The following is a 24,732-nucleotide window of genomic DNA, read 5'->3' as shown; positions in this document are numbered from 1 at the left end:
GTGGGCGGTTCGCCGACTGTCATGGCCGCGGTGGGGGAGGCCGAGGCCGAGGCTGAGGCGGCCGTTGCCGCGTGGGGTGGGGACCGGAGCCCGGCGCCGGAGCTCCTCCGCGGGGCCTTCCGCGCCCTCCGCACCCTGGAGGGTCAGGTGAGCCTCTTTTTCTCCCAGACCGCCCCTCCCTTCTCCTCTGAACCCCCTCCCCATCGCCCCGACTCCCTCCCCAACCCTTGGGGAAACGGCTACGTACCTATAATTCTGTTTATTTCTATTAATCACCTCTCTGTATCTGCCTCGCTACTTGATTTTTTATCTGTCTCCCCCCTTCTGGATTGGGAGCCCTTGGTTGGGCAGGGATGGTCCCTATCTGTTCCCTAATTGTCCTTTCCAAGCGCTTAGCCCAGTGCTCTGCAACCAGGAAGCGCTCAATAAATACGACTGAATGAAAATATCTATAATTCTGTTTATATCGATATTATTGTTGCCTGTCTACTTGTTTGTTTTTTTTTCAATCTGTCTCCCCCCTTCTAGACTGAGCGCATTTTGGGGCAAGGATTGTCTCTACCTGTTGACGAATTGACCTTTTCAAGCGCTTAGTCTAGTGCTCTGCACACAGGAAGCGCTCAATAAATACGACTGAATGAATATATTTATAATTCTATTTATATCGATATTATTGATGCCTGTCTACTTGTTTTTTTTTATCTGTCTCCCCCTTTCTGGACTGGGAGCCCGTGGTTGGGCAGGGATGGTCCCTCTCTGTTGCCTAATTGTCCTTTCCAAGCGCTTAGTCCAGTGCTCTGCACACAGTTAGCGCTCAATAAATACGACTGAACGAATATATCTATAATTCTGTTTATTTATATCGATACTATTGATGCCTCTCGGTTTTATCTGTCTCCCCCCTTCTGGACTGGGAACCCGTGGTTGGGCAGGGATGGTCCCTTATCTATTGCCTAATTGTCCTTTCCAAGCGCCTAGTCCAGTGTTCTGCACACAGTTAGCGCTCAATAAATACGACTGAATGAATATATCTATAATTTTATTTATATCGATACTATTGATGCCTTTCTATTTGTTTTGTTTTCTCTGTCTCCCCCCTTCTGGACTGGGAGCCCGTGGTTGGGCAGGGACGGTCCCTTATCTATTGCCTAATTGTCCTTTCCAAGCGCTTAGTCCAGTGCTCTGCGCACAGGAAGCGCTCAATAAATACGACTGAATGACTATGTCTATAATTCTGTTTATATCGATACCATTGATACCTATTTGTTTTATCTGTCTCCCACCTTCTAGATTGTGAGCCCGTTGGGCAGGGATTGCCTCGCTGTTGCCTAATTGTACTTTCTAAGCGTCTACTACAGTGCTCCGCACACAGGAAGCGCTCAATAAATACGATCGAATGAGTGAATTATATAATTCTCTTTATTTATATCGATACTATTGATGCCTACTTGTTTTTTTTTTAATCTATCTCCCCCCTTCTAGACTGTGAGCCCGTGGTTGGGCAGGGATGGTCCCTATCTGTTGCCTAATTGTCCTTTCCAAGCGCTTAGTCCAGTGCTCTGCACAAAGTAAGCGCTCAATAAATACGACTGAATGAGTATTTCTATAATTCTATTTATTATATCGATACTATTGATGCCTGTCTACTTGGTTTTTTTTTAATCTGTCTCCCACCTTAAAGACTGTGAGCCCATTGTTGGGCAGGGATTGTCTCTCTCTGTTGCCAAATTGTACTTTCTAAGCGCCTACTACAGTGCTCTGCACACAGGAAGCGCTCAATAAACACAATTGAATTAATATATCTGTCATTCTATTTATTTACATAGATACTGTTGATGCCTGTCTACTTTTTTTAAATCTGTCTCTCCCCGTTTTAGACTGAGTCCGTTGTTGGGGAGGCTCGTCTCTGTTGCCGAATTGTACTTTCCAAGCGCTTAGTACAGTGCTCAGCACTCAGTAAATGCTCAATAAATATGATTGAATGAATGGATATATCTATAATTCTATTCATTTATATCGATACTATTGATGCCTGTCTACTTGTTTTGATGTCTGTCCTCCCCCCACCCCCACAGACTGTGAGCCCATTGTTGGGCAGGAATTGTCTCTTATTTGTTCCTGAATTGGACTCCCCCAAGTGCTTAGTACAGTGCCCTGCACACAGTAAGCCCTCAACAAATATAATAATAATAATAATGTTGGTATTTGTTAAGCGCTTACTATGTGCAGAGCACTGTTCTAAGCGCTGGGGTAGATACAGGGTAATCAGGTTGTCCCACGTGAGGCTCACAGTTAATCCCCATTTGACAGATGAGGTAACTGAGGCACAGAGAAGTTAAGTGACTTGCCCACAGTCACACAGCTGACAAGTGGCAGAGCTGGGATTCGAACTCATGACCTCTGACTCCCAAGCCCGTGCTCTTTCCACTGAGCCACGCTGAATGAATGCACTGTACACAGTAAGCGCCCAGTAAAGACGATTGAGTAAATATGCCTGCCAACTCTATTGTACTGTCAACAAGCAGCAAGCTCGTTGGGGGCAGGGAATGTGTCTGTCTTAGTGTCCTCTCCCAAGCGCTTAGCACAGTGCACTGCACACAGCGCCCAGTAAATACGATTGAATGAAAGTGCCTGCCAACTCGGTTATATTGTCATCAAGTAGCAAGCTCACTATGGGCAGGGAACGTGTCTGTTGTTGTATTGTCCTCTCCCAAGCGCTTAGCACAGTGCTCTGCATACAGTAAAAGCCAAATAAATACGATTGAGTGAACGTGTCTGTCAACTCTGTTGTGTTCAAGCAGTGAGCTCGTTGTGGGCAGGGAATGTGTCTAAGCAACGTGGCTTAGTGGAAAGAGGCCGGGTTTGGCAGTCGGAGGTTGTGGGTTTTAATCCCAGCTCTGGTCACTTGTCAGCTGTGTGACCTTGGGCAAGTCATTTCACTTCTCTGGGCCTCCGTTACCTCATCTGTAAAATTGGGATGAAGACTGTGAGCCCCATGTGGGACAAATTGATTACATTTTGCTTAAAACAATGCTTGGCACATAGTAAGTACTTAACAAATACTATCATCATCATTATTATTATTGTCCTCTTCCAAATACTTTGCACAGTGCTCTGCACATAATAAGCGCCCAGTAAATACCAGTGAATGAATGTGTCTACCAGTGTTGAAATGTAATAAAGCGGTGAGCTCGTTGTGGGTGGGGAATGTGTTTATTATATTGTACTCTCCCTTGCACACACTGAGCGCTCAATAAATATGAATGAATGAAGCAGTTGTATTTATTGAGCATCTACCATGTGCAGAGAGCACTGTACTAAGCGCTTGGGAGAGCACAATACAGTAGAGTTTAGTGGACAGTGCGCGTAACAGAGACTGTACACTCCCAAGCACTTATTCCAATGCTCTACACACAGTAAGCACTCAATAAATGTCATTGATTGACCTAATATCCTGTCTTGCCTGTAAGCTCGTTGTGGGCAGAGAACATGACTACCAACTTTGTTATATTGCATTTTCTCAAGTTCTTACCACATTGATCTGCCACAATAAGCACTTAATTTTAAGCGCTCAGTAAATACAATTGAAAGAACGGGTAAATACCATTGATTGAGCCATTGATTGTCCCGGGCCCGGTGTGCACTGCAGGAACTTTAAACCAAAAGCCACACGCTCAGTACCGGTCCCATGGCATCGAGTGTGCCACGCACAGGAAAGGAGATAACTCTTCCCGAGCCGGTCCTATAAAGTTTTATTCGTGCACAAGCAAAAAGCCCAAATCTTTTCTTTCAAGATAATATATTACCTGGATTTCAGCAACTAATAGCAGGGCAAAATCTTCTAGACATAAAGGTCTGTAGATTCTGGGCCTGGAACAATTCAATCCTGCTATCTAATAAATAGGTTTTTGATGATGGCACCTACCTATGTCAAACGGCCTGTGATTTAAATTCGTCAGATGTGTTGGAAGGAAAAATTTTCCCAAGGGTCGAGTTCCTGTTGTGATTTGTAAATGTGTGTCTTGTACATGAGAGCATTACAGCAAAATATGGTATGCTTTTTTGAAGCTACTAGAGCTGTGCAATTCTTGAATACATTTCAAGCCGTTTATTGAAGTGTTTGCCAGGTTGTTTTTTGTGGTTTTTTTTGAAAGTATGTGAAAAGATTTGAAAGGAGTTTGTGCTTACTTTTTTAAAAGGTCAGATCTGTTATGTTCAAAGTTTACAAACCATTATTTTAGAGGAAATCAGTGGAAAACGACATACACAGACAACCCTGTTGTTATTTTAGCAATGGGAAGTGATCTTTTTGTTTTCCTTTCGGTGCACTACCTTTGTATACAGTACGTATTTTTCCAAGTAAAAAAGCTTTGGAATTTTTAGTTTTCCTATATATATATATATGATTCTTAAAGGCTCAGGTACACCTGTGAACTAACCTGTCATAATGCTTGACACTGGTCAATTCAGTTAACTCGGTGTGCTTTGGCTTGAATATTCCTAACACCTGCAGTGCCTGTTAAAGTGAATGTGTCAAAAAAGAATTTCTCTGGTGGGTGTGGGTGTAGCTCACTAATGTTTTGCTTGTCCCAAATTGCCATTTCTGTTTTTTTTGAAGTGATAAAAGATTGCCATTCCCACATTTTGGACCTCCTGTGTTTTGAGCATTAAAATCATGAGTTCGTTGAGTCTCCCCCACAAAGTTAGGGAATATTTACATTTCACACAGATGAGGGGGAAGGGAGTGATCAATATTACATTAAAAAAAAAATTAAGTTGAAAATTTTGCCAGATCTTTCTGTTAAAATAATTATTATACTTTTTATTAGGCTCGATCCAGGTGTGGGTAGATAATTTACTAATGTTCACATATGAATTGACCCCAGAGTTGCACCTAAAATGCAGAGGTGGTGTGTGATTCATCATTCCATAAGTGGAGTTAAAAAAACTCAATTTGATTGCAATTTTTCCCAGTTTAATTGAAATATGTAATTATGAACTTGGTGTTATGCCAATTCTATGTTTGATATTTTTGCTTTAAGTTGAGAATTTTTTCCGTAAACTGGGTACAGATATGAGCTGGAATCCTTTTGGGAGGAATGTTGTAGGCAACTAACATGATTACCAACTCTGTTAGATTGTACTCTCCTAAGTGCCTAATACAGTGTTCTGCACACAGTAAGCACTCAAAAATGATTGATGTGAAACCATAGTAATATACTGCTATGGTATAAAATAGAATTAATATTGAACATTAAAATGAGTTTACTAGAGCCAAAAAGTTGTGAGCTTCTGAATTTTCAATTTAGTCCTGAGGGTAAAAGGAGTATCACAGTTGTTGAAAGTCAATTATTTATCCAATCTAAATATCCTATTTTAATCAGTGTCAGCCCACAGATTTTCAATATTTAGCATTTTAAGTACTTTTTAAAAATTTGAAACACAAAGCTCTTCAATTTTTCTTTTGCCTTTATACAAAACTTCTCATGGGTTTGTTTGTTTGCTTTGCTTTCCAAAACCTAAGTAAAACCCAAGTTTATTTTGACCAGATTTCATTATAGCCTGTGCTTTTTCAACCCTCCCATATTTTGAGACAATGTTCCAAAAACAGGGTTCCTAGGAGAATATCCCATTGAAGTTTCACTTTAGTCCCTTTTTCAGGCTGTGGATTCCTGAAGTATGAATGTGTGGGATTTTTCAGGTTTTCTAGTGATATTTTCAATTTGTTGATAGTTTTTTGTAGAGAATTTCCAATTTGGATAGTCTAGGATGAAATTCAGTTTGTACGTCTGTGCACTAAAACTTGGGTTACCAGCGTATGTGAGGGCCTTTCACGTAATCTCTACCATGCACCTTCTTGTAGATCCATCATTAAATCCCTCGTTACTAGGAGTCCACCTCTCCAATTTGGACTGTATTTCCCTTTCCTAGGAAGAATGTTGATCGTAATCTCTCATTCCCACTAGTGCTTAGTTACATCACAGATTAATCCACCTGGCGTAGATCACCACTGATATGTTCTTTTTGATCCAGTCCCTTAGATTTCATACATGGATGAGTGTTCTTGATTTTGGGGTAGAGAAGGCAATCATATAAACGTGATTTAGGTATTAATGGATGACAAATAATAGGGATCAGAGATTTAGTTAACAAGGAATGTCTAAATTGGAACTTGGGTTCCCACTCGTATTCTGAAGTATTTAGCCTTCATTGCAGACAAAGTTGGAATTTGTGTTCTAAGGAGATTTAAAATACTAGCGATTTGGGGGCCGAGTAGACATTTGGATGCTGCTCTGGAGAAGTTGTAAATACTTGCGACAGCCCATATGTAGAGCATAATGGTGTGATTTTGTGATGATGCCCGTTTGCCCTTTTGAAGCTTAACCTCGGAGATGATGTGCTGAAAATTACAATCGATTGGAACAAGCTTCAGAGCCTCTCGGCACTCCAGCCTACATTGCTCTTCAGTGCACTTCAGCAACACGTTTTGTATTTACAGGTAAATATCCTTTTGGACACTAACTCAGCCGGGAGAATAGCAATTAAATACAGTTAAATAAGATGTAGTGTTTTCTCAATTGCTTTTTGCCCGTTGTCTCACTGATATGCGGTGAGATACCCATTTAACGGATATTTTGCGTAGTCAAGATTCCACCACACTTTTTGTGGATTTCAAAGCTGTCATTACTTTATATGTTGAGCAGGACAGATATGGGAACAGCTCACTAGGCTGATGTGGGGATGCAGATCGACTGAATGCAGCCCTATTCAGTTCTAGCCTTGCATTGTAAATTCAATACAGTTCCATCTATGGTGGGTTATAATTAAGCAATAAGACACGGCAGGTGTGTGTCATGCTATGATAATGATTCCATGCCTTGGGTGAGTTTGGCGGCTCATGTAGTGCTTTCAGTGGTTCGAGAAGTGGCATTATCCCAGCGTGATACATCCTGGAGTGTCTATTGCAATTAAACATATTTTCAGCATAGTTTTTTTTTTTAAAGTAATTTCTGTGACATTAATGTCTCATCCCACTAAGTAGCCAGTTCCCGTATTACCTCTCCATTTTCCATAACAGTGTGAAATGGTTCAACCCCTATATTGGAAGTAGCCACTAAACTAATTCAGCTATACGCCGTTATTGTTTTGTTTTTGAATGTTTCAGTTCAGTAACTGAACAATATTGTCACCAGGCTGCTTGAGCTGAACATCTGTGATCCTAATTCATGCAAATACTCATTTTACCTGGGGCAGATTCGACATGGGTAGTGTTAGAAGACGGGGATCTCTTTGGATTGGTCAGTTTCCTGGCATTAATATGATATTATTATAGGTTGCAGAAAAGCCTGTGCAATGGCAAACAAAGGGAGCACAATTGGAGCTGTAAAAAAAAAAAAAAGTAATTGTGATTTTTTGATAACTGTTAATGTTGTGTGTGTCGGGGGGAGGGATTTTTGTTACTGAGGCTGGAATAGACATTAATTTTCAGCCCTTCCTTTACTTTCGAGGACTTCGAGGCCAAAACCTAACTCTCGATTTCATGTTTAGAAGTAATATTAACCCCAGTTTTATAGGGCAGAAGCAACGAGATGTAGAACTGGAGTGAGACCTAATTGTGAGTGAGAAATGGGAGGTATAATTTACATTATACACCCGTTTTTTTTTTCCTCCAGAATGACAGTCACTTATTTTTCTACTGTGGATGGCAGTGGGCTTGCTTTTTTTTTTTTTTAATTTCACAACCTAAGGAGATAACCTGCCCTGTCAGGAAAAGCCTGAGTGTTCAGCATAACACCTATATATTTCATGTCAGTGTTCTCATACACTTTGGCCAACTGCAGTTTCAAGTGGAGAATCTCCAGTGATACAGTGATAATGCAAGGGCTTTGCTGAGTGAGAGCTCCCGCTCTCATGTTAAGGAGGAAAAATACTAAGCCTTAGTGTTCTGAGGAGGCATTTGAATGACATGTTAATTAAGTGGCATTGGTGCCAGAGGCTGAGGCTTTGATTTGGCACAAAATAACAGAGTATGACACAGAGATTCCCTGAAAGACGGTTTGAGATTTCTTCCGTTTTCTCACAAGCCTGAAACAAAATGATTATGGACGTGATACCGTAAAGCAACAAATCACATTAGAAATATTATCGAGAGGCTAATGTTTTAATTGGGTAGGTGAGGTTAAATCATTTAGAAATTTCTATACAATATCGATTAGTGCACTTAGAAGGGATCTTGCTCAGTTTGGGGAGTAGCAAATATATTTTTCTTGAAGCCTTTTTTAGAAAAACTCCAGCCTCTAATTAAAGAGGAAAATACAACTACTGTTGAAGATGCAGGCAATAGGAGTGACTCAAATCCAAAACTTTCTGAGGCTAACCCGCCACCAGAAGAAAAATATAAAGACTGTGATCCAGGAGATGTGAAAGAGACACAGAACAATTTTGATCCAGAAGTAGTCCAAATAAAGGCCGGAAAAGCGGAAGTAAGAGACTTTGCCTTGATCTGAAAAGTGGTTTTTTTAAAGGTTTGGCGCTTTTGGGACCAAATATGCACATCAACATGTTTATTGCTTGCAGATTGACAGGCGGATATCGGCGTTCATCGAACGAAAACAGGCTGAGATCAATGAAAACAATGTCAGGGAATTTTGTAATGTTATCGATTGTAATCAAGGTAACTACCCAGCAAGAAATTAATCTTCAAGTAGTTGTAAATGTGCTTTTTCCTTTGATGGTTGCTGTGTTCTGTATCCTTTCGTTGCTTTTAAAAAGAATTGTATTTAAGGACACACTTTTATTGCGCAAAAATAATGAGGCCAAGAAAAGTATATTTTTCAGATTTTTAAAAAATGGTTTTTAAGACCTACTCTTTGAGTCACTGAAAGCAAGAGTGCCAAGCCAATAGAGCAAGAAATTCTTCCTCTGTAGGAGAGGAAGACTACGAAACGTCATTTATTTTTATGGACACTTCCGCATGAGTCCCCTGCTAGTTAGTGAACATTACGGTCATTAAAACAGAACAGATTAAATTTAATTTACTGTCTTTTTGATTTTTTTTTTTTAAACCTCCCAAAGCACATCACCTTGGGGCACTTGTCCCTAACCAGCTCAAAGGGAGCGAATTGCATGAGCTATTCTTGGCTAGTCGGTTTTGGGGAAACTACCTCTTGCAGGATGCAGAGTGGCATAGGACTGTTTTTTTAATGGTTATTTAAGCGCTTACTATGTACCCGGCACTGTACTAAGCATTGGGGTAGATACAAATTAGGTTGGACACAGTCCATGTCCCATATGGGGCTCACAGTCTTCATCCCCTTTTTTCAGATGAGGTAACTGAGGCAAAGAGAAGTTGAGACTGGCCCAAGATCACACAGCAGAAAAGTGCTCCTGCAAAAAGGAGCAGTTTGTTCCTTCCTAACCAGCTGGAGCCATCGGCTTGGTCATAACGAAGCATTAGACTAACTCAAGCAAGGAACTCTAAGAAATATCGGAAGTATTTTTTCTTAGAAAACTGGGCATCCAGATTCCTTTCCCACCTTTTAGTAATTGTAAACGCGAAGCTGGCGGTGTCTGGAGGGTAATATTGCCACCCACTGCCCCAGTTTAGAAAATTTTCCCCCGATGGGAATGGTCCTGGTTCCCACCAAAGGCTGGACATTTTACACCAGCTCTTCAGACCCACAGGTGCAGCCGTGAAAAAGCCCCTCACATCCGAGCCTGCGGGATCCACCAATAAGGAACTCGAGCGACTAGGTTTGTTGAGGGAGAAGCCACACATGTGTCCCTAATGTTATTCCTCTGAACACCCTGCCGACTCTATTATTATAAACCACCAGGGGATAAAAACTGACAAGAATTGAAATGCTCAGCAGGTTCCCTCAGCCCGTTCAATCCCTTGCCGGCTCAAAACTGTGCTGGCGAGAGATTGCCGAGAAGGGCTCACACTAGCGCCTGCACTGGCTCCATAACCAGTCTGTCAGATTTCTTATTAATGGGTCACCCAGCCTGTATATTGGGATTTAACACTCTCTAAGCCTTTGGAGTGAATGATAGTTTCTCTCTTTGCTTCCCTCTCTCTTCCTCACCTCCGCACCCCTCCCCCCAATTTCCCCCCATCCCCTCCCCACCCACCACCCGCCAATCAGAGGTCCCAGGAGTCAGAATGTCATTTTGGGGATCCTTTCTCAGAAGACACTACAAAATAGCCACCTAGACCTATTTAGTACCCAGCTGAAGTTCTACTTAGATTTTATTTTGCATTAGTAGACTATGGCTTTGTCTGGGAAAGTATGACACACTAGCGTATGTCTTCTAATGCATCGCCACTTATCCTTTAGAGAAATATAAAACAATTCTTTGAAAATGACTAACCGAACGGAAGCCAATTCACTGGGGGGAAATAGAATTTTCTTTCAATGTCTGACCTTCAGTCCATTTTTGTAGGTTTCACTAGAACCTGGCTGCCGGGTCTATAATGTTCAGGAAATCATCCAGCATGCTCCCATTGTGTTTTACTGAATGTTACTTTATTATATTGTTTTAAAGCTTTTGATTGAGTCTTCTAGTAGCTTCCAGCCGCTTTGTCTCAATTTATAATTTGTTTTTGGCATGCTTAGGCTAGCCTAATTACTGAAAGTCTCTTACTAGGTTTCTGCTTATTAGCTTTTTAATAAACCAGGGCTGGATTGAATTCTCACAACGTATTTCTCTTGAAATCGCATCTCATGCTAGTTTTGAAAAAGAAGAGCACTCTGGTTAGGGTTTTTGAGGGGAGATTGTGTGTTTGTGTCATGGATCTTCACTGTGTAAAACTTCTGCAAGAGACGCAAATATAAAAAAGTTAGCCTTCTCATGCCTGTTCATTGTTAATGCAGTAGACAGTTTAAAATACGCTCGATTTGAATTTTTTTAAATTGATTTAATAAAAGAAAACCATTAGTCCCAGACCTTCAGTGGAGTAAAATGAGAAAAACATTTCCCCATTTGGACGTAACGTTCTCCCCTAATAAGAAGTAAATTGCCTTCTGCAGCGGCAATTTCTGGACTTTATTTCACTGTAGAATTGATCCCATTGAAAGGACGAAAGCCTAAACTCTTAGTGTTACTTTAAATGACCCAATATATGCCACTAGCTTTTGAGGCACATATTAATATTTAAAGCATCAGCTTTAGCATGTGAATGTTTTGGGATTCGAGGTAATTCTAGGGGGAAGGGCACTTTTCTCTCTGTTGAATAATATTTGTAATTTCCCAACATTCACATTCCCTTTTTTTCTTTCCTTAGAGAATAGTTGTGCAAGAACCGATGCAGTCTTCACTCCTTATCCAGGGTTTAAGAGTCATGTGAAGGGTATGTATTTCATTCAACTCATGATTGAGTTGATTGATATGAAAAATTTGAAACATTAAGAGATCAGAGTTTTAATCCCTATTTTTACAGGATGCCAGTCCCAAATACCATACCAGAAACCAGTAGCTAATGATATTTTTAATGACAGGTATTAAAATAAGGCCAGCATCACTTGGTTTATTATTGTATTTTGGGGTTGGATGGTCGGCTTAAAAAGAATATTTTTTTAAAAGGAACTAATTCTCATTTGAAAATCTGCATGTTGTAAGTGCTGCAAATCCTCATGGCAATTTATTTTTACCTTTAGTTTCTAGGGTCGTGAATACCTATGGCCCACAGACAAGAGCTGAAGGAGCACAAGGGTCTGGTCTTAAAGCTACCAACACTCTTCGTGACTGTGGGAACCAGGCCGTGGAGGAGAGACTACAAAATATCGAAGCTCACTTGCGATTACAAACGGGTAAGAGAGAGCAGGAGAGAGTGTGTGTGTATGTGTGCGTGAGTGATGGCTAATTCAGGTGTAGAAGAGTTGTATTGTTCTGTTTAGCAAATTGTGATTGAATTGGAATTACGGGCCGGACCCTCACACCTTTTCTGGTTGTTGTTTTTGTTAATGCGGTGTTGGGATTTGACAGAATCCCAGATAGATCCCAGAGGATCTTTCCATTCTTAATCCTTCCCTGCATTCACAGCTAAGGACTAGAGAAGACTCTTTTTCCCAACCAACATCTGCATAATTAGCTAGATGAGTGTCACTCTCCCTGCAGCAGGGCAAGAGTGCATTGCTCAGGCAACAAGAGACCAGGACTGGAGATAGATTTATTCTTCCTCCATGGACACTGAGAACACCCACTATCAAGCCACAGAGCAAGTTATGTTTTGAAGGATTTTTTTCTTATTTTGTTCTTTCTAGGAAAAAGTCCAACAATGAATTCAAACTGCTCAGAACTCCGAACAGGTGGAGCATTTAAAAGTTCCCGATTCAGAACTGTGCCCTTAATTTATGACATAAATTATTTGACTTGTGCTGGAGCAGAATAGCAGAGCACCTGGAAGAAACAGCTCTTGTTCCGACAAGAAACAAATTTCCGTAGTCTTTGAGTTGCTATCTTAAGCTTTAACATGATTCTTTCTCTAATTTTTTTCTAAGTACTTGCATAAATATGAACGTGAAATTTAAATGATTTAAAATTTCTCCATTCTCTCTGGAATTCAGGTCATCTAGAGCTATTTGGAGTGCTTTTTCAGATATCATGTTGAAATGTTTTCTAATTTTATTATTTATTTCAGGCACTTTTTAGTGCTTAGACTCGCATTTGAAAATTTGTTCAAGTATTGTTCCCAAAAATTGTTTTCTGGCTTTGATTTGTCTAGGAGGACCTGTGCCTAGAGATATTTATCAGAGAATTAAAAAACTTGAAGATAAAATCTTAGAATTGGAAGGACTGTCCCCTGAATATTTTCAGTCTGTAGTGAGTATATTCTTTTCATCTGTCATCTTCAGAATCACCAAAAATGTAATTTCTTTTGTTTTTTCCCCCTTTTTTAAAGCATCCTTTTTTGTTGGATTACAAAATATCCACAAACTGAAAACTGTCAATTCCATCATCAGGGAGTGTGCTTATGTGTAACATTTGGCTTTTCAAAGTTCTTTTAAGCATTGTCATATTAGAAGGAAAATTGCAACCAGCTACACTAAAATAATGAAAAGAAGAAGGTGAAGTTTTACTAGACTAATGCTATTGCAAAATATTTGATATTTTGAAAACTTTTGACTTATGTTAGTGTTATATTCAGTCATTAAATCACAGCAAAAATTTCTTTGAGCTCCTAATTACTGTAGAAGTAATAATTGGCCAAAGTTTTAGAGTACACTTTCAGAAAAAACTATTTGTATAGAGATGTTTTTCTACTAATCCCCAGCAGAATCTGAGCTGAGTCACTGTGTTAAAATGAGCTTCCGTACATTGAAGTGTTTAATATTCTTTTGGGGGCATAAAATACTAATATCAAAAATGGAGAATAAATTGGGGAAATTTTTTTCCATTGATTTTTTGTTTGGGCTAGAGGTTTATAAGAGTAACTCAAAATTATTTTTAATAGAATTTCTGATTTGAATCATTAGGCATTTCTGGTATTCGGAGAGACAGAGTTACTGACTGTAAATCATAACATATTCTCTATGCATATCCTGATCCAACAGTAATTCATAAAAAGGAAAACTGTTCTATATTATAGCTGTAAAATCACTTCCAAATTTAAATCAGGGCCCTTGCAGACCTAGGAAACTTGCATGAGGTGGTTTAAGGATTTTATTTGAAGTATTTGCACGAGTACCAAGAAATGGTTTTGAAGTATCAGTTGAAACGACAGCATTGTGAGCTCCTGTTGGAAATATTCTGGAACCGAAAGAGCTTATTGTATAGGGAGACTATTTTTGTAACCAAGTATTAATAACAAATCTAAGTTAATGTTTACCAGTCACATTAAGACCTTTTTTCATCAAAGAATTTTCAACAAGAGAGTGACTTGAAAAATTTACTATATTCTTTTTTCCTCCCTGTGCTAGTGTTTTCTCTTGGTACCTGACAGTGCTGCTCGGATGAAATTTTATTGATATGGAATCTCAGAGGAGGGCACCCAGGGTCATCGTAAAGGAATTTCTAATCAATTTGAAGCTTTTGAAGGGCTCCGCCTTCTAATGCACTACACAGAACAGAGATATCTAATTTTAACATCCCCTTTTAAAACCACAAAGTATGGTTCACGGTCTTTCATGGGCGGAGGACTTGATCTGTCTAAGCCAAAGTTGCTTAGCTGTATAAACTAAGAAGGAGATTTTCATTTGTTTAGTTAATACTTTCCAGCATCTATTCCAAATGGTAGTAAAATTTTAGTGTTATGGGCAATATGCACCAGATTAAATATTTTAGGGATTAAATTGATCATGGCAGGTGAAATTAGATTTATTCCTTTTCAATACCTTTCCCAAAATACATATTTTGAAGGCTTCTAAATCTTTAAGTAGAATTATATGGACCTTCTGTCAGTAGAGATTTCAGGTTTAGACAGTTATGAGCGTGTTTCATGTGAAAGATACGAGGTTGGTTTTATCAAGTTGGCAACATAAGAAGAGCATCTGTCAAGATTTCGACCTCTTAAAAAGTTAGCAAATGAAACTGTTTCAAAAGTTCCAGGAGAAGCTTGTGCTTCTTAGGGAAATAGTCGATATGAGATTTCTTAGAAAGTAAAGACGATGGGGATAAGGAATTGATAGTTTACGGATGGACCGTCCAACCCCTCTTCCTTTTCACCCTGCCCAATTAACCGAGAACCAGAAGGTGCCGAAAAATGAAGGTTCTAAAACTTCATGCTGTTTTCCAGAGACATAGTATGTATTTGATCAAAATGATTTGAAGCTAGAACACCTGGAAATAATAGTGCTAAGTGACATCCCTTATGCTCAGGGGTCTATAAAAACGTAATTTCCTCACCACCCCCACCATTGGGCAGCAGGCCGGGATTAGGCACTGTGCTGGACTATTTGTCCATCTTCAACTGTGGGATTACGGAACTGACCCGAAGGCATTGACCGTCTAAATCCATAATGGTATTTGCTGGTTCTCTAAGGGCAACTTCCATGCCCAATTACCACTTATGGATGCTTCTGGTAAATGTTTTTACCCGAGCATTGTTCCAAGTAGTTTAATAACCTGCCCTCCCTCCCCGGGGTGATGCGAGGAAGAGAGAACGCTCCTGTCGGAAAGCACTTGGAGCTCTTCCGAAAGAAGGCACTACAGAAAATTCACTTTAACGAACCTCAAGTGGCCCTAGATTTGTGTTTGTTAATCTCAAAATGTATTATCCTGAAACCACCTGTTAGTTTAGCACACCCACGCACTTTAAAAAAAATGTTCTTAAAAATGAAAAGTATGTTGTTGTGGTGTTTGTATTTGTACGCCGTCAGCTTTTAACAAAGTGCTATTGTTGAGCCCTGTTATTAAACCTGGAGCTCCCTGGGGTAGCACAGCACATCCTCAGGAGCTGCTGATGGAAAAGCAACCTCCCCCACCGTACTTATTCTCCATTTCAAGCAGAGTGGCCTAGTGGAAAGAGCATGGGCCTGGGAGTCAGGAGGACCTGGGTTCTAATCCCGGCTCCGCCACTTGTCTCCTCTGTGACCTTGGGCACGTCACTTAACCTCTCTGTGCCTCAGTTACCTCATCTGAAAAGTGGAGATTAAGACTGTGAGCCCCTTGGTCTGTTTGGACTGTGTCCAACCTGATTAGCTTTTAACTACCCCAAGCTTAATACGGTGCCTGGCACATAGTAAGCACTTAACAAATGCCATTGGAAAAAAAAAAGGGGCAGTCATTCCTCCAGCAGCAACACTCTGCAGAGCAACCTGATCTGTGCTTGTGCCTCTAAAGACCTGCTGAGGGAATGGTGGGAGAATGGCCATAGCCACTCTGGTAAGAGAATTGCCGGGACAACAGTGCAGTTTAAACGAGGTTCTCTGCTACAGGCTAGTAAAAGATTAGGGAAAAACAATTCAACCCAGTGGAACAGTGCCAAATGTAGACGATTCCACTAAGTGCCTCTCAAACTGCGAATATGCCCTTCAAAGGCAGTGCCGACGGCGTGAAGAGAAGGGAACAGATAAATCTGATTATCTACCAGTTGGCCCTGCTGGGTCCTCGCAGGACTTTGGGTCACCAAAAGCTAGAAGTGCAAAATTTCAAGAACTTAAACTAATATACTCAGTTCTCTTATATCACTAGGGTTACATTCTTGACGAACCCCTTGTTCAGGAAAACTTAGGCTCTAGCATGTATGCCTCAACCAGTGTTGCAAGCAAACACCCAACTGTTCTATCGCTCTTATCCAAAGAGCTGCATGTTGTTGGAAGAACACTCCCTAAAAGCCTTCTGTCCCAAACATGAAATGGGACAGAAGACTGTTAGGAATGTTCTTTCAGCAATGCCTAGATATCTGCATCATGGAAGAGGTGAGTCTGCTGGGGATTGGTGAGATGGAGCCCATCTGTCCCAAGGAAGAGAAGCGTGCAGATCAGTATATGAGGAAGAAACAGGCCCAAACGAACACTTTAAGCAGGGAAACTTATCCATCTAGGAAACTTCTGAGGGGTGTTTCCTTGGATTTGAGTTCTATTGTACCATTCCCTCCCTAGAAGAGAAAACCCTTTCTGATTACCTTGCCAGGTTTTGAGGGGCCCTGTTGGTGAAATTTTAATGGTTTATTACACAGCAAACTTGTACTTTTTGCAGAAAGCTATCTTCTGATGTTTACCTGAATGGAATTAAACCCACCTCAATCAAATCACTGTCCCTACCCAAAACTTAGAGATAGATTGAACTCGGGATCAGCCCTGCTAATCCCCCAAGACAGGCTGTTTTATGTAGACTATTCCCTTTTATGTAGACTGTGAACCCCAGTCCAACCTGATTATCTTGTATCTACCCCAGTGCTTAGGACAGTGCCTGGCATGTAGTAAGCGCTTATCAAATACCCTTAAAAAAAATCCATGCCCTCCACTTTGTTTAAAGTACTGTGACTAGATTGCAAGCTTATCGAGGACGGGGATCACGACTACTACTCTCCCAAGTGCTTAGTGCTGTGCTTTGCACACAAATAGGAGCTCAATAAAAACTGTTGATATACTAGCAAGTTGTAGTGTTGTGTCTGTTTCCACTTTGGTCCCATGTGGCTCAACATAGGAGTCCAGCTCCTCTGGGTAGAGAGAGGGAGCAAACCATGTTGTTCTAGGGCAGGAAGAATGTTGAGGGTGTCAGCCCCTCCTCGTCCCCCTCCCAGCAGTGATATTCAATTAGTTTTGTTTCCTTTATGATAAGTCCATCAGTGCTTACATCAGTGCTGTCCAAAGTCAAGAGAATGGAAGGTCTCCAAAATTGGATTGAGCACCTAGTCAGACCTTCAAATTGTGACTTTCTTTTTTGGCATTTGTTAGCACTTAGTGTGCCAGGCATTGTACTAATCACTGGGATAGATACAAGCTAATCAGGTTGGACACAGTCTGTGTCCCATGTGGGGCTCACAGTTTTTGTCTCCATTTTGCAGATGAGGGAACTGAGGCCCAGAGAAGTTAAGTGACTTGCTCAAGGTCCCACAGCAGATATGTGGCCTAGCCGGGATTAGGAGCCAGGTCCTCTGACTCCCAGTCCTGTGCTCTTTCCACTAGACCACTTCCCCAAGATGTTCACTATTCAGAGCTTCAAGAATGCCATCTAATCTGTCCATTCCCTCCTTGCCTGGTTCTGGACCCCAGAGCTCTGTAAAATGGGTCTTGTGGGAAGTCACAGCAACAAGAATATTTACAATTTACAGTATGCCAGCCAGTGCCTGGAAGCACATAATTGTCTCTATCACTTACCCATCTACATTCCCTAGGTGTCTTTAAATATTTTCCATCACAAGTAGTATATACATCCTAAAAAACTTTATTTCCCTGAGCATGTTTGGATGCCACTATCAGAGGAAGAGGGCTGGGCAGGATAGATCACTCGACTATCTACAGAAAGCATGTTTATGTTGTTAGAGGGGCATAGATCTAGGCTTCAGATATTAGGGATAGAGAAGCAACATTTGGGAAAGTGCAGGGTGGATGACTGGGCCAGGGTTGAGGGCTGCGATAAGAAGTGGTTTGGGTAGTTTTTCGAAAGAGGGGATGATTGAACCATTTTACCGAGAGAAATAGGAAAGCATCCCAGGAAAAAGAAGGGAATTGACTTGAAGACCACTGTGTCTGAAGGATGGGTCCTCGGGAGCTGGTTGCTGGGGTCTGTGGGAGGCCTTGTTGGAATCTCTTTTGGCCATCCCACAGGTAGCTAGTTCCTAATTTATAGCTTTCTTACAGAATCATAAGCTGATGGGCAGATTTTTGTATTTTTTGTTTTGTTTTTCACATCTTCCTATTCAGGCTTCAGGCTTCTACATTTTGAAATTTCTACATTTCTCTCATAAGTTGTCATTTTTAACCTTTCTTTTTTTAGAGTTTTTCGGGAAAAAGAAGGAAGATTCAGCCGCCCCAGGTAAGTTCTGTTATCTCAATCATCATTCTAAAGGCAGTGCATTGATGCATGGTGAGCCCAGCATACTAAATCTCCAACTGTAACTGCTCCAAAAAGTATCTTCAAATCTGTACGCTGTTAATCCTAGCTTCCTGACTTCCAGATAGATGTTTTAGGGTTTTGTTTTTTTTTTTTTTTTGAGGGAGGATTATTTTTTAAGTTAGCATGCACTTTGCGAGAGGATATATGCTTTTTGAGAGCTCTCTAAAAATGGTTGCATGTGAACACAGTAGTATTTTAGTTCTTTCCCGGAGTTCACTGAACTCAAATGCACTTAGAATCCTCAGTGGGGAAAAAAAAACACAATTTCTTCATTTTTGGTTGACACCTATCTCAAGCATTAGCCCCAAAAGATTCTTCACATTTGCCTCAAATAATTAAAATTAAAGCACTTATTTGACTCTAAAAGTACTCACTTTCATGATTACCAGTATCTGACCACCTCTTCTAGAATGATCCAAATGTTAGAGACGTAAAAAAGACTGTTTGACAGTAACATTCTTGAACATTTCGGCTTTCCCCTCTTTGAACTGAAAATTTCTTTCTTGCTGTCCCAAAATTCTTGGTATTTTAAATATTAACTGTAAATGGTAACACAAAATGTGTTGGCACCCTTGAAAGTGTAATTTGTTTAGCAACTCCTAGCTTTGCTCTTATTTTGTTTTCAGGAGAGCTATTCATTGGCTGAACTTGATGAGAAGATCAATGCCCTTAAGCAAGCACTGCTCAGAAAATCAAGTGAGGCAGAGTCCAGAGAGACTGATCCACTTCCATAATGAAATCACTTTGCTATTGTCATCCTTAGTACATATATAATGTACAAAACTGTCTAATTAGTCTATTTGTCTGTTTACGAAGGCAGACTTAATGAAAGTAAACTGTGTTCTCGTCTGGCTGGAAATGAGTCCAGTATTGTAACAAGAATTCCTAAAATCTATAGTAGTTAGTCTCTCTAGTCGTGTTTTTAAAAATGAGTGCTTTCAAAATAGCATCATTAGACTATTCCCTTCTGTTTTAAAGGAGGTAATTAAAATAGTTTCTTTCAGAAAATAACAAAATTAACCTGCCAAAACCTAATTCATCCAACTTTTTTTTGGTGAAGAGAAGGGAAAATCATAAGGAAGAAACAACTTATTTTGGATAATGTGATATTTAATTCCTCTATATTTGTAACATTGAGATGTGCCTGCCCTTAAATATGTAAACATGTAAAATCCAATCTCATACTGTCTTGATGTCTTTCAGGTCATTCATTTTTGTGTATGTAAATAAAGGATAATCAGGAATTGTGCTGTGTCTAGATTTTTGGGAAATCAATTATAAACACTTGTTTTGGTGCAGCTTTTACTATTACAACTGGGCACATTTTCATAAGACCTTCATATTGTAAATTGGGCCTGACTAGGCATACTTGCTCACTCTTTCAGAGTCGCTTTTGCTAAAGGAGTGCATTTTACACACCTCATTGAGTGTTCACAATACCCCCTGAGACAAGGGGCTCCACCAGGTAGGGTTCTTATTTTTTGCATGTGAAGCAGATATTAAGTCTTGGGCAGGAACTCAGGCCAGATTTAATTTGGGGCACTCACTGAGTTAATGCTGCTGCTGTGAAAAGTTCAATTGTTCTCTTTGTGGGAAAAAAATTATAGGACAGTGTTACCTCATTTGCATACCATGTTAGGTGATAAAATTACTAATTCACAATTTTTTTAATTTTTTTTATAAGAATTCATCTAAAACTGATTCATACATGTTTAGGTTTTGAGAAAATCTTTGAGGGAGATTTGGGAACAAATGTTCCCTGAAGCCAGTATGTAGGAATGCTGCTTTCTTCCACTTGCATGTGAACACTGAGACATCAAAATTGGGGTGAAGGTCAGAAAGGTGAGAAGAGGGATGGGTAAAACGGAGAACCCGAAGAACTCTAGCAAAGACTGTTTATGCCAGGGAGGAAAAGGTAAGAATTGAAATAACTGGAAAAAAGCTTTAACTATATAAACAAGTAGGTACACATTCACAACAATCCATTATTATAGGACATAACGCTCCAAAATGTTCTTTTACTCATCCCCGTCTCTAGCAGCTCTCGATGAGGACCGAACTTTCTGAGAAATTCAATTTATTATGAGAACTACTCTGTGGTCCTCTACATCTTTTCAGAATATCTGAATTCTTAAAATGATCTTTCTAGGAGTCCTATAGCACATCAGTCTAACTAGGAAAATTTCCCCAAATGGAAGAATAGAATCAAGATTCCTACAACTCTAGGTTTAACCACCATAGCCAGGCACTTAAAATTGATGTTTAGGGAAGTTACTAATTTGGGGACTCTATTTTCTGTAACTGGGTTGGAGTAGCCGATCATTTTATTTTGACATTTTTAAGATGTTTAGAAGAGAAGAGCTCATCCTCTTGGTTGTGTTCCTTTAATTTGGCCCTTCTGTGGAAATAAATCGGGCCAGGACATATAAGAATTGAACAAGAATGAAAATTCAGCCTGAAGCACTGGTTCAATCAGTGGTATTTATTGGGCACTTATTGTGTGCAGAGCACAGTGCTAAGCACTTGAGAGAATACAATACAATGGAGTTGATAGGTATCTGCTAAGATTTTTATGTTGGTTTCCCCTGGTATATTTTAGCTTCCTTTGCGTGCATCTGTTGTATATTCCCGTGTTTAATATAGTGCCCTTCACCCAGTGGGTGCTCAATAGGTAGGATTTCTATTACTGTACTACTGCTACGAGTTTTGGGTATTAATGGTGGCTGATATACATTTGTGTACTTAGTAGTTTGGACGATGTTTGATTATATACGGAACATAAACAAATGTTCCGCTATGCAACCGGTGATTATGGCTCACTGTTGAATAGTAAACAGTTTTGCTTTCTGAGGTGTTTGCAGAAAGAACTGTAAATCTAAAACTTGCTTACAAAAGACTATAAGGGGTAAATATCTTTTGGATCTCTTATTGTTTGCAGGGGGGAATGCCACCCCTTAACCTGTCTCTGACCAGTGTTTAATGGGAAAAAACAAAACCTGGATCTTTATGAGGAAGTAGCTCAAATCAAGGATATCACCACAAACAAAACAGCCTCGTTTTTATTTGAATGAAAGAGGATTTTCGATTCTTTTGCCGAAATTTCTGCAGACTGACCGAAAGCTTTCTAATTACCCCAGGAATCTGCTTGATGCTGCTGCCTTGGGTTGCTAATCATTTTTATCTACTAATATTCTGGTTCTTATCCGATCTTATTTGCTAATTCAGGAAACAACCAAAATGTTACTAAGCTGCCTAATTCTTTTTTCTTGAGAAACAGTTTCCCTGTTTTCCATTGGTAATTAAATTCTTTTTCCCACACCAGGAGAGTGTACCTTTAATAGACAAGAGATGGGCCTTCCGGGAATCTCACAGTGGAAAAGAACAAGGGAGACTAGTACTATATAAACAGATTATTGGTGGTTGTGTTTCCAGTACAAGGAGTAATTTGACTATAAGTGGAAGTAAAATATTTCCATCCCCAATCGGAAAGCACTGTGATAGTCAATGGAGGTAGGCTCTCTTCATATTAGTTTTGCACCCAGCTGCTCTCTTGGAAACACTGTTTCCCCAAGCATTATCAGTTTTCTTGGAACTTTCCAAAGAGGCTAGTGAAGTTTAACCAACAGGGCTGAGGGAGGCTAGAAAAGCCAAAATGTGGTTATCATTGATGCAAGAATGGTGACATTTAGGTGGCCAGGGATAGCTTGGAGACAAAACTGGTTAATGCTGGCTTCAGAAGAACTCAGGCCTGGGAGTCAGAGGACCTATTGTATAACCTTGGGCAAGTCACTTAACTTCTCTGCCTCAGTTTCCTCCACTGCAAAATAGGGATTCCATACTATTTTTTCCCTTCTACTTATGCTGTGAGCTGCATGTGGGACTGTATTCAACTTGATTAACTTGCACTTACCTCATCACTTAGAACAGTGCTTGACCCATAATAAGCACATAACCATATTATTATTGTTATTATTAATAATAATTCCTGCAGGTGTTTGTGTGGGACCAAATACTAAATTTGCAAACTCTGATCAAAAACATCTGTTTTCTCATAAAAAATCATATTTCTTGCTCAGAAAAGGTCAGCATCTGTTTTTTTGTTGGGGGATTGGTTTCTGCAGAACCAACACCAATTAGCAGAAATTTCTTCCCGGCTGAAACGACATTGCTAACACAAGTAAGGTAAATGGATTCTGCCCAGCATAGCAAACATGTTATTTCCCTCCCTGCCTGTCAAATTTATCCAGGTTCCAAAACAGCAGCACGGCAATAGCGTTAGCAAACCAATAGCAACCACAGAGCTGAAGAAAATTTTGCCAATTCAAAGGAGGCCTGGATCCATTGGGAATTGTGGTTATAAACTGGGCCATGTCCTCTTAGATATCATCTTGGGTGCGTCGAGGCTCCTGTTAGAATCATCTTAAATCTCAGCTATCCATCTTTCTGACGGGGGACATGGACTTAATCTTTAAGATGAGAGGAAGACTTAGGACCCTTTCTGTTGAACCTGCTCACTTACAGTCCACTGTAGTTTTTTTTTCATCCTCTGACTTAAATACTCAGAGAAACTCAGCTAACAGTGGACCCCCATAACTCATTCTTCGACTTAGGAAGTTACTGAATCATAGTTGAGCAGTTGTGAGCTTTACCAAAATAAAATTTTTACAGTGCAGAAGCATTAAGGAGCACTTTGATTTATTGTTTGGAGCAGGTTGACTATGGACTATGATTGTTTAGATTACCTGGATGTGAGAGTTGAACTCTCCTCAGTGACTTTAAAAAGAGAAAATGTGGGTGCCAACTCTCCACAGGAACAAATATAAACCCATTTTTCTTAGTCTTTTTCACTAGCGTAGTTCTAGCTCCAATCCTTGTAGATTAACAGATTGAGTTGTTGTAAAGAAGCAGCATGGCTTAATGGAAAAAGCACAAGGCCGGGAGTTCAGGACCTGGATTCTAATACCAGCTCTGCCACCTGCCTGTTGTGTGACCTTGGGTAAGTCACTTCTCTGTACCTCGGTTTCCTCATCTATAAAATAGGGATGAAACAATACCTGTTCTCCCTCAATTCTGTGTACCATAAGAGGCTTACATTTTGAGAAGGGAGGTTATTTTCATCCCCATTTACAGGTGAGGGAACTGAGGCGCAGAGAAATTAAGTGCCCACTCATCTAACCTGACTGGAACAAAACATTTTGCTTAGCATGTGCTTTGGGGGGTGGGGGCAATGTCTGTCTCCCCTTCTAGACTGTAAGTTCATTGTGGACAGGGAATATTACTCTCCCAAGCGCTTAGTACAATGCCCTGTACACAGTAAGTGCTCAATGAATACGAATGACTATGTCCTGTGCCATCCATACTCTTCCCCCAGGGGAAAATCAATGCAAAACTGGAAGCGGCTGGTCCAGCACTAAGGTCGAAGTTAAGGAGTTTCTCCAGATGAATTCATCAGTAGTATTTTTTGAGCACTTACTCCACACTGAGCACTTGGGAGACAGTAGAGTTAGAACCTGTGATTCATGCCCTCAAGGATTTTACTGTCTGGGGGAGCGGGGGGGGGACACAGGTATTCTTTCATTCATTCAATTATATTTATTGAGCACTTACTGTGTGCAGAGCACTGTACTAAGCACTTGGAAGAGTACAATACAGCAATAAACCATGGATTATTGTCCTGCCTATAACGATACTAAAATTTATTACAGGCGACAGGGAAAGTAACCAAGAACCATCAAGAACAGTACATTTTCCAGTTGAATTTCTATCAAGGGATAAAGTTGGTCCTATAGATTCTTGCGTTTCCTCAAGAGGCACCAAGGACGCGACAAGTCTTCAAGTGGCGGTTTGACAGGATGTCTTGGGGATGAAACGCTAACTGTTTTTTTCCTGACTGGGGTCAAGGACTCCCCGATCCGTCCAAGGAAGGTGAATGGCTCACTCGGGAGTGCTCAACTTTGAGAAGTTCCACTTTGAGGGAAAAGTGCTATCTGCCCTGGCCCCCATCCCTGTGCCAGGTGCAAAATTCATCTGATATCCATTCCAATGCTTCCAGAGTTGACTGTAAGCTCCTAGTGAGCAGGGAACGTATCTACCGACTTGTTCATCCCAAGCGCTTAGTACAGTGCTCTGCACATAGTAAGCACTCAATAAATACTATTGAATGAATGAATGAATGAATCTACCAACTCTGTTGTATTGTCATCTCCCAGATGCTTAGTACAGTGCTTTGCA

The 24,732-nt window shown here is 40.3% G+C and overlaps 1 protein-coding gene across 2 annotated transcripts; it reads left to right on the top strand.

Annotated features, from left to right (window-relative positions):
- Window positions 1-19,747, top strand: LOC100080894 (MAP3K12 binding inhibitory protein 1). 2 transcript variants are annotated; one of them, XM_029079085.2, is made up of 9 exons: window positions 5-147; window positions 6,380-6,499; window positions 8,274-8,483; window positions 8,578-8,674; window positions 11,285-11,350; window positions 11,658-11,810; window positions 12,725-12,822; window positions 18,382-18,420; window positions 19,128-19,747. In XM_029079085.2, the coding sequence occupies exons 1-9, from the start codon at window positions 22-24 to the stop codon at window positions 19,233-19,235; spliced, it is 1,017 nt and encodes a 338-aa protein (XP_028934918.1). In that variant the 5' UTR covers window positions 5-21; the 3' UTR covers window positions 19,236-19,747. The 2 variants fall into 2 exon arrangements, with proteins under 2 accessions (XP_039770019.1, XP_028934918.1); XM_039914085.1 differs by lacking the exon at window positions 8,274-8,483 and having other exon boundaries at window positions 1-147.
- The last annotated feature ends 4,985 nt before the right edge of the window (window positions 19,748-24,732 follow it).

The sequence above is a fragment of the Ornithorhynchus anatinus genome, chromosome 14 (assembly GCF_004115215.2).
Source record: "Ornithorhynchus anatinus isolate Pmale09 chromosome 14, mOrnAna1.pri.v4, whole genome shotgun sequence".
In the NCBI taxonomy this organism is placed as follows: Eukaryota; Metazoa; Chordata; class Mammalia; order Monotremata; family Ornithorhynchidae; genus Ornithorhynchus; species Ornithorhynchus anatinus.
The sequence above is the reverse complement of the archived record's forward strand: the minus strand, read 5'-3'. Positions and strand labels throughout refer to the sequence as shown.